This window comes from Eptatretus burgeri, chromosome 3, assembly GCF_056783735.1.
Source record: "Eptatretus burgeri isolate ZD-2024b chromosome 3, Ebu_testis_v1, whole genome shotgun sequence".
NCBI classification, from domain to species: Eukaryota; Metazoa; Chordata; class Myxini; order Myxiniformes; family Myxinidae; genus Eptatretus; species Eptatretus burgeri.
Window position 1 is genome coordinate 129,875,095 of NC_140963.1, and position 10,000 is coordinate 129,885,094.

General features: G+C 40.8%; 1 protein-coding gene and 1 long non-coding RNA gene across 7 annotated transcripts in view; one reads left to right on the top strand and one right to left on the bottom strand.

Annotated features, from left to right (window-relative positions):
• The window catches only part of ACMSD (aminocarboxymuconate semialdehyde decarboxylase), an 85,017-nt gene that overhangs the window by 39,345 nt on the left and 35,672 nt on the right, over nt 1-10,000 (bottom strand). For 4 of the 6 annotated variants that reach the window (XR_015056601.1, XM_085875584.1, XM_085875588.1 and 1 more), the window contains exon 7: nt 8,616-8,687. The exons of the other annotated variants lie outside the window; for them this stretch is intronic. Coding sequence is in view for 3 of the 4 variants with exons in the window: in XM_085875584.1 (XP_085731710.1) it covers nt 8,616-8,687 (72 nt within the window). In the remaining variant the exon portion in view is untranslated. The remainder of the gene's footprint in view (nt 1-8,615; nt 8,688-10,000) is intronic. 6 annotated transcript variants of the gene reach the window in all.
• The window catches only part of LOC147030967 (uncharacterized), a 41,493-nt gene continuing 36,124 nt past the window's right edge, over nt 4,632-10,000 (top strand). Inside the window, exon 1 of the long non-coding RNA XR_015056602.1 lies at nt 4,632-4,762. This is a non-coding gene — a long non-coding RNA (uncharacterized LOC147030967). The remainder of the gene's footprint in view (nt 4,763-10,000) is intronic.

Sequence of the window (10,000 nt, forward strand, 5' to 3'; positions counted from 1 at the left end):
GAGAGAGAGAGATGGGGAGAGAGAGAGATGAGAAGAGAGAGAGAGAGATGAGAGAGAGATGAGAGAGAGATGAGAGAGAGATGAGAGAGAGAGAGATGAGAGAGAGGAAGAGGAGAGATGAGAAGAGAGATGAGAGAGAGAGATGGGAAGAGAGAGATGAGAGAGAGATGAGGAGAAGAGAGATGAGAGAGAGAAGAGAGAGAGAGAGAAGATGAGAGAAGAAGAAGAGAAGATGAGAAGAAGAGATGAAGAAGAAGAAGAAGAAGAAGAAGAAGAAAAAGAAAAAAAAAAAAAAAAAGAAGAAGAAGAAGAATAAGAAGAAGAAGAAGAAGAAGAAGAAGAAGAGAGAAGAAGAAGAAGAAGAGAAGAAGAAGAAGAAGAAGAAGAAGAAGAAGAAGAAGAAGAAGAAGAAGAAGAAGAAGAAGAAGAAGAAGAAGAAGAAGAAGAAGAAGAAGAAGAAGAAGAAGAAGAAGAAAGAAGAAGAAGAAAGAAGAAGAAGAAAGAAGAAGAAAATTATCTCGTGTCGAGAAAATCGTAGGCCGAAAGCCTGGCATGGCTGCCGGGGGAGGTTTTCTCGTTCACTGCGACCGTGTTCTTTGTTAATTCTGAACTTCAATCGTTGATTTCTTGGTTTTTTTGAAAACGCCTTATTTCTCTCGACAAAGTTTACTGACTTGTTTTCTTGAGTTAGAATGGCGGGTGAACGTTTCCGTGTCGAGACGTTCGAGTCACAAACTCGTAAACACGTTGTTTTTTGCTTCCCTCCCAGTGAGGTGGAACTTAACGATGTGCTTTCCACCATTGGTAACATCGTCGGTTTCCATAATATTCATGCTGCTTCTCGCATGAATAAGAAGTTTGTGGTGTTTGTGTCGGAGGAACACATGGTCGCCACGGTGATTGAGCATGGCCTGTTCATCGAACCGAACACTTACCTCTCTGTGGGTCCCAACAGTTAAAGTTAACATTAATAGCGAACGCAGTAAGCTTCATACTTAACGCGTGCACATGAGAGAATAGGAAACAACAACAACAACAACACAATACCCCTGGCAATTTGGAATCCATGTCGTTGGCTATGACCCTTTTGCTTCCATTTTTTTTTGCTTCTGGGTTTTTTTTTGTTTCCGGTTTTTGTCATGGGGAATGATGCATGCTGGGAGATAAAGGCATCGTCGGAGACATGAAAGACCCAAATATCAGACATGGTGTATATTTCCTCCACTGATTTTAATAAAGATATCTCCCACATCATTAAAAAATAATTTTTAATCATGATTTACATGATTTGATCGCTGATCCCGAATCCAGGCCGAAGTAACCGGAAATTGCGTATACAGTTGTGAACTAGTTATAGGTAAAGTCAGAAGCGAATGTAAGAAGAATACTACGTTCGCTTCTCGTATTTATTATTTTAGATGAGATCCTGTTCTGGGCAGTGTAGTTGTCGTTGTGAAGGTAATGTTGAGGTATAATGTTGAGGTAATATTAATTTTTTAAGATGAAATCCTCTACTAGGCGATGTAATTGTCGTTGTGAAGGTAATGTTGAGGTATAATGTTGGGGTAATATTAATTTTTACATATGACATCCTGTTCTAGGCGGTGTAGTTGTCGTTGTGAAGGTAATGTTGAGGTATAATGTTGAGGTAATATTAATTTTTTAAGATGAAATCCTATACTAGGCGGTGTAATTGTCGTTGTGAAGGTAATGTTGATGACTTTTTTTTTCAGATGAGATCCTGTTCGAGGCGGTGTAGTTGTCGTTGTGAAGGTGTTGAGGTAATATTAATTTTTTAAGATGAAATCCTATACTAGGCGGTGTAATTGTCGTTGTGAAGGTAATGTTGATGACTTTTTTTTTTCAGATGAGATCCTGTTCGAGGCGGTGTAGTTGTCGTTGTGAAGGTGTTGAGGTAATATTAATTTTTACAGATGACATCCTGTTCTAGGCGGTGTTCTTGTCGTTGTGAAGGTAATGTTGAGGACTTTTTTTTTCAGATGAGATCCTGTTCGAGGTGGTGTAGTTGTTGTGAAGGTAATGTTGAGTTATAATGTTGAGGTAATATTAATTTTTACAGATGAGATCCTGTTCTAAGTGGTGTAGTTGTTGTTGTGAAGGTAATGTTGAAGTATAATGTTGAGGTAATATTAATTTTTACAGATGAGATCCTGTTCTAAGCGGTGTAGTTGTTGTTGTGAAGGTAATGTTGAGGTATAATGTTGAGGTAATATTAATTTTTACAGATGACATCCTGTTCTAGGCGGTGTAGTTGTCGTTGTGAAGGTAATGTTGAGGAGTTTTTTTTTCAGATGAGATCCTGTTCTAGGTGGTGTAGATGTCGTTGTGAAGTTAATGTTGAGGATTTTCTTTTTCAGATGAGATCCTGTTCTGGACGGTGTAGTTGTCGTTGTGAAGGTAATGTTGAGGTAATATTAATTTTTTTAGATGAGATCCTGTTCTGGGCGGTGTAGTTGTCGTTGTGAAGGTAATGTTGAGGTATAATGTTGAGGTAATGTTTATTTTTTCAGATGCGATCCTGTTCTTGGTGGTGTATTTGTTGTGAAGGTAATGTTGAGGTATAATGTTGAGGTAATATTTATTTTTTCAGATGAGATCTTGTTCTCGGTGGTGTCATTGTTGTGAAGGTAATGTTGAGGTATAATGTTGAGGTAATATTAATTTTTTCAGATGAGATCCTGTTCTCGGTGGTGTATTTGTTGTGAAGGTAATGTTGAGGTAATATTTATTTTTTCAGATGAGATCCTGTTCTCGGTGGTGTAGTTGTTGTTGTGAAGGTAATGTTGAGGTAATATTTATTTTTGCAGATGAGATCCTGTTCTAAGCGGTGTAGTTGTTGTTGTGAAGGTAATGTTGAGGTATAATGTTGAGGTAATATTAATTTTTTCAGATGAGATCCTGTTCTCGGTGGTGTCTTTGTTGTGAAGGTAATGTTGAGGTAATATTTATTTTTTCAGATGAGATCCTGTTCTCGGTGGTGTAGTTGTTGTTGTGAAGGTAATGTTGAGGTAATATTTATTTTTGCAGATGAGATCCTGTTCTAAGCGGTGTAGTTGTTGTTGTGAAGGTAATGTTGAGGTATAATGTTGAGGTAATATTAATTTTTTCAGATGAGATCCTGTTCTCGGTGGTGTATTTGTTGTGAAGGTAATGTTGAGGTAATATTTATTTTTTCAGATGAGATCCTGTTCTCGGTGGTGTAGTTGTTGTTGTGAAGGTAATGTTGAGGTAATATTTATTTTTTTGATGAGATCCTGTTCTAAGCGGTGTAGTTGTTGTTGTGAAGGTAATGTTGAGGTATAATGTTGAGGTAATATTTATTTTTTTGATGAGATCCTGTTCTCGGCGGTGTAGTTGTTGTTGTGAAGGTAATGTTGAGGTATAATGTTGAGGTAATATTTATTTTTTGATGAGATCCTGTTCTCGGCGGTGTAGTTGTTGTTGTGAAGGTAATGTTGAGGTAATATTTATTTTTGCAGATGAGATCCTGTTCTAAGCGGTGTAGTTGTTGTTGTGAAGGTAATGTTGAGGTATAATGTTGAGGTAATATTTATTTTTTTGATGAGATCCTGTTCTCGGCGGTGTAGTTGTTGTTGTGAAGGTAATGTTGAGGTAATATTTATTTTTGCAGATGAGATCCTGTTCTAAGCGGTGTAGTTGTTGTTGTGAAGGTAATGTTGAGGTATAATGTTGAGGTAATATTTATTTTTTTGATGAGATCCTGTTCTCGGCGGTGTAGTTGTTGTTGTGAAGGTAATGTTGAGGTATAATGTTGAGGTAATATTTATTTTTTTGATGAGATCCTGTTCTCGGCGGTGTAGTTGTTGTTGTGAAGGTAATGTTGAGGTAATATTTATTTTTTCATCGCAAAAAGACTGTTTAATTTGATATACAGTATTTCAGAAGCGAATGTAAGAAGAATTCTCCGTTCGCTTCTTGGCTTTGCCTCTTCCATATTAATATCCCACCATTTATAAGGAACCAGGACTTGTGTAACCAGTTAAACAAGTTCTGTAAGGTTGTGTCGAGGATCTCAATGGTGCCGATGCGTCATGTTAGTGATAAGTTTAAACACGTCATGTCCTTTAAAAGAGTGGTTTATATGATACTACCTGAAAATGGAAAAACACTGAATGTTGTACTCGGTGTAAAAATCGACGGGTTTGAATATAAAATGTTTCCCTCCTCAGAGGTCATGACGTGTTTTGGGTGTGGAGCTTACGGGCACGTGAAGAGTGTTTGTCCCAATGCGGTTACACCGCATGAAAGTGAAGGTTCGGTGAGGAACGAGTCTTCCTTACCACAAACTAAATGGGGAGAAGGTTAATCGGGAGCCGAGCCTCGCCCCCCCCCCCCCACCGGCTGAGGTGTTCGACGAATCGGACTCGTCCACCCCGACCGGCGCTGGAGAGAGGGGGTGTAATCGTGACGTAAATAATCGACCCCCACCAAACGAGGAAGTGAAAGTGGTTGCTTCCTCTCCTTTACCATCCGCTGTACAGGACAGTGTGGACGATATGGAGGTATCTGTTACAGATACCAGGAAAAAAGGCCAAAAACGGTCAAATGTTGATGCCTTTGATGCGAAGGAGCAGAATAAGGTCCAGATCGTGTCAGGCTCGGTGGAGCCCAAGGCACGTCTCGCATTGGAAACCCCTTGGTGGTACCGGAGTCGTGTGCGGATGTGGAAACTTCGCTTGCTCCACTGGCCGACTCCGAGCGGGACACGGACAACAGTGAGGTATCTCAGGATGCTTTAAGCGTTTGTCCTGTTAGCCAAACTTGTTCAGACGAGTTAACAGCTATGTCTGACAGTGATGGAGAAATAGATAAAGGGGAAAATCCCTGAGTTAAATGTCAACCTCTCCCTCACAGATGATGTAAGGGTTGTAGAGGGGAAGGACATGGACAAGGCAAATTCGGAGGGGTCCGTAAACAGAGCAAAACTTTCTGTTGAGCCAAAAGTAAATGTTCCACAAGTAATTGGCGAGGTTATAGATGAAGCACTTGATTCAGATGAAACCTCTTCCACCCCACATTTTAGTGCTTTAAGCTCTCGAGAGGATGAAGGGGGAAACGACACAACCTTAGTGTCTCAAGAAAATGTGTTTAAATTCCTGGATGATACATTCAGGAAAAGAAACGTAAAAATCAAAGATTACTTCCCGAATTTACACGATTTCATTAAAACTGCAAGGAGTATGATTCGTGAACCTTCTCAGGCTAACATGTCAGAGCCTCAGTTGGAAAGGTTAAGGAAATGTGTTACTCAGGCTGCTAAAGAGCTTCAAGAATAACGAACAGAATGGAGATAAAAGTAGCATCTCTGAACATCAATGGAGGCCGCAGTTGTGTGCGTCGCCTCCAGGTGTTTCAGCTCTTCCAAAATGAAAAAAATTATGTGCTAATGCTACAGGAGATGCATGCAAATCAGTCTGCTGAGGATGAGTGGTGTAAAATCTTTAAAGGTTGTCTTTTTTTTCTCGAGTGCGCTTGTTGAGGTCAAGGCTGGTGTGGCAATAGTGTTGCATCCTCGACTTCAGCCTTCGGAGATAACTTGTAAGGAAATTTGTAAAGGTTACTTACTGTCTGTGCAACTTATCAGTAGTAACCTAAAGATTTGCATGACTAATGTTTACTGTCCTCGTGCTAACTCTGAAAGAGGTGCCTTTCTGTACAAGTTGGCAGAGTTTGTCAGCACCATTGACTTAACCATGTTGTTGTGTCTGGGGGGTGACTACAACTGCACCCTCGACCCACAACTTGATCAGAACACTTGTGACCCTCATCCACCCAGTGCAAGGCCTTTGGCACAGCTCGTCAGTAAGTTTAAACTGGTGGATGTGTGGCGGGTACATAACCGTAATATCCATCAGTATACATGAGTTTGTGCATCAAGAAATGTTTTGACGATGGCTCGCCTCGACAGATTTTATGTTAATCATGAAATGGTAAACATTGTTAAGAACTCTTATATAAGGCCGTCTGGTTTTTCCGATCATCACATGATTGTTGTGGTGTGTGGCTTTCCTCATCATGTCTGTGGAAGTGCATATTGGACTTTTAATTTGAAACTTTTACAAAGTGCACATTTTATAGAAGCTTTCAAAATGGTTTGGGAAAAATGCAAGTCACAAAAGGGTTCATATTTCAACTTAAGACAATGGTGGGACTGCACAAAGTCCCAAATCAAATGTTTTTGCCAACAATACTGCTCTTACAGCACATACAACGCTTTTGGTGTGATATCTGCTTTAAAAAACGATATACTTATCTGTGAGCAGAAAGCTGGCTTGTCCAGCGTGAATTTCCAGCAGTAAGTTGTCGGAGAAAAGGACCCTTCTGGCTGAAATGGTGAAAGAGCAGGTGGCCGGTGCTTTCGTCCGACTGCGGAACGAAAAAATCCAACTTGACACACCAAACAAAGGGTTCTTCAACTTGGAAAAAACGATCAAGACCTCTCAACAAATCCATGCTTTGCACTCTTCTGGTGGTGATTTGTTGACCTCCCAGAGTGATATCAAGCATGAACTTCAAGACTATTTTTCTGAACTCTTTGCAAAAAGAGCTGTGAATGAGGAGAACAGGAATGCGATGCTTGAACAGCTCCCTTCTCTGTCTGAAGACCAACAACAATTGCTTGAGCCTGGCATTTCTCTTGGAGAACTTACTGCTGCGCTCAAGGATAGCAAGGGTGGGAAAGCCCCTGGACTAGACGGCCTTCCGGCTGAATTTTATAAGGCTTTCTGGGACATTCTCGGCCCTACTCTTCTTGAGGTCTTTCAGGAGAGTGTTGAACAAGGTGAATTGCCATTGAGCTGCCGGAGGGCAGTTCTGTGTCTCCTTCTGAAGAAAGGAAATCTACATGAGACCGCAAATTGCCGGCCTGTGTCACTCCTCAACACGGACTATAAAATATTATCAAAAGCACTTGCAACCCGTCTAAAGGAAGTCATCTCCTTCTTGATTGACACTGATCAATCATACTGTGTTCCAGAACGTTCCATATGCGATAATATTTTTTTGGTGAGAGACTTGATCAGTCTCGGTCGAACTGCATCTCCTGGTTTTGGTTTATTACTTTTAGATCAAGAAAAAGCTTTTGACAGTGTTAACCATTCTTTTTTGTTTGATGTATTAAGGAGAACAGGGTTTGGGGAAAAATTTTTTGCTTATGTTAAGTTATTGTTCAAAAATGCATCTTGTCTGCTGAAGGTTAATAATAGTCTTTGTTACCCTTTCCCCTTCCAGCGAGGCATCTGTCAGGGCTGTGCGCTATCAGGCATGCTCTACAATCTATCCGTTGAACCTTTATTAGTTTTACTTCGGAACTCAGTGTTAGGAGTCTCTCTTTCACAAAACTCCAAAGTCGTCGTTTCAGCTTATGCTGATGATATTTGTGTTGCTATTGCAAATCAAAAAGATGTTTCTGAGGTCTCTCATTGCCTTACCCAGTTTGAGCTTGCTTCTACTGCAAGGGTAAATTGTAAAAAAAGTGTAGCTTTCTGGGTGGACCCCAGATCGCCTTCCTCGTCCCTGCATGTTTTACCAGGAGGAATACAATGGAGAAGTAAGGGGTTTAAATATTTAGGCTTATTTCCAGGAATTGAAGCGTATGAACAAAAAAATTGGGAGAACTTCCTGGAAAAATTAAATTGAAACTGGCAAGATGGAGAAGATTGTACTAACTTCTCTCGCTTAAGACACGGGTATCAATCATAAACAACCTGGTGGTTCCATTTATTTGGCATAGAGTTATCCCACTTGAACCTCCGAGATACTTGGTCACAGGCATTCAGAGGGTTCTGACTGATTTTTTTCTGGGGTGGCCACCATTGGCTGGGCCCAGACGTGGTCTGCAGACCCCGAAATGCGGGTGGTCAAAATCTGATGCATATCCCAAGCCGGATAATGGCATTCCGAATTTCCACGATCAAGCACCTACTGTACAGTGAGTGTGTTCCTTCGCGACCTCTCACAAACACCTGTTTGCAGAAAGTGGAAGGTCTGAAATATGACCGTGAACTTTTCCTCATCAACCTGCAACACGTTGACATGTCTCAGCTCCCCAGTTTTCATCAGAGCCTTTTTAATGCTTGGCAAGTCCTCGGAGTGCAACGTTTAGAGGTATCATGTGATGCCCAAAAGTTTGTACATGAGCCATTAGTTCGGAATCCTTTATTCTCTAGAATTTCAACCTCCAGGTCGTTTATGCATTGTTTCACCAGTGTTGGAATGAACAGAGTGCGAGACCTGTTGCATCCATCCTTGAATGCCTGGCTACCTGTAAGCTCACTTTCATTAAAAACTGGTGTTCGTTCTGCTCGTATTGTGGAAAATGTCTTGAAAGCAGTAATTCAAACCTTTCATGGACTAAACATCGGTGGACTGGGGTGGATGAAGTGGTAGACTCACGTCTCTATTTCCCTGAACTTCAAATTGCCTCAAAAAACAAGAGGGTGTGTTCTCCTCAAACTTAGAGGAAATTGGTGTGTTTCACGTCATGGGGAAAACGGTTATCTACAACATATGTCTGGAAGCATGTACACCTGGTTTTACAAAACTGTTGAAAAATCGGTGGAATGAGACCTTACCTGCTGGAGCTTTTTTAAACTCCAGTGTGGAACAAAATGTATAGTTCTCCAACTCTTGGGCGAACTGGAGACCTGAATTGGAGACAAGCGCATCAAGCCCTGGTCACACAGACATTACTCCATAACTTTAATTCTTCTGTTCCAATTTCTTGTCCTTTTTGTGATTTGATTGAAAATGTTACCCATGTTTTCATTGAATGGAAGAGATTGGTACCCCTCTTTCTCTTCCTTCAACAGCTTTTCTATAAATTTAATTTTGTTTTTTCCTTTCCAGTCTTTATTTATGGAATCGGGGGGAATTATAAAAGTAAACCAGTCCTCTCGTTTTTGTCTTTTCTGTTGGGCATTGCTAAACTGGCAATTTATAAAACCAGGAAAGCAAAATTGAAGGGGGAAAATGCAAATGTGCTTTTGTGCTTTAAAGGTATGGTTTCGGCACGAGTAAAAATGGAGCAGGCTTCTCTTTTGAGCCTGGATATTGTGGGTGATCAGTGGTACACTGATGAGGTTTTGAGTTTCTTTTCATGATGGAATCTGTTTGTAAAAGTGTAAAGTATTTGCACTTACTTTTTGCATACATGTATTATTCTGTGGTGGTTTTGACATGAACAGACACCCTTGTTTGTATTTCTTTTGTCGGCTGCTCACTCCAGAGCACCCTTATTCTGGACATTTCCATCTGTCTGTCTGTCTGCGAAACTTTGGTCAAGCCTCGGGGCTAAACCACTCAACCGATTCCAATGAAATTTGGAAGGTTGGACCAATATTTCTGGGAATCGTGTGCTTTCGAATATGGGACCCCGGGCCCTTGCAACGGCATAGCAACAGCCCTTTAAAGTGGTCAAAAAAAATCGAAAAAAAAAAAAACGACAAAAAAAAAACTGTCACCCGCAGGGTGACCCGTATCTTGCCAAAAGGTGACCACGTGTGACTTCTTCAAGGTCACACTGAGGTGAACAGAGCTGCTATCCACCAGGAGCGACTCCTTGAGGAAAATCTGCCTACGAGAGATTCCGATGAGAATCGTTCTACAGAGTAACCATGAAAAATATGCGTTTGCCTCATAACGTCATCAAATGACGTCATAATGTCTCAAGCTTGACATATCGAGAAAGCACTCATTGAGGTGTTCAATTTGAGGTACTACACGATATGGTTCCTAAAACTTGAAAATTTGACCTTGGGGTCAAATATGTTTGACCTCAGGTGCAAACCATGAAGGTCAAGGCCAATCGCTACCAAAAATTAATCAGCTGAACGCCAGACCATGAACTATATTCCCATGAAGTTTGAAGACGATCCGATCAAAATTACTCAAAAAATAAGGGTTTCGTCGATTCCCCTGATTTGTGACAGTGACCTTGACCTTTGACCTTGACCTTCAA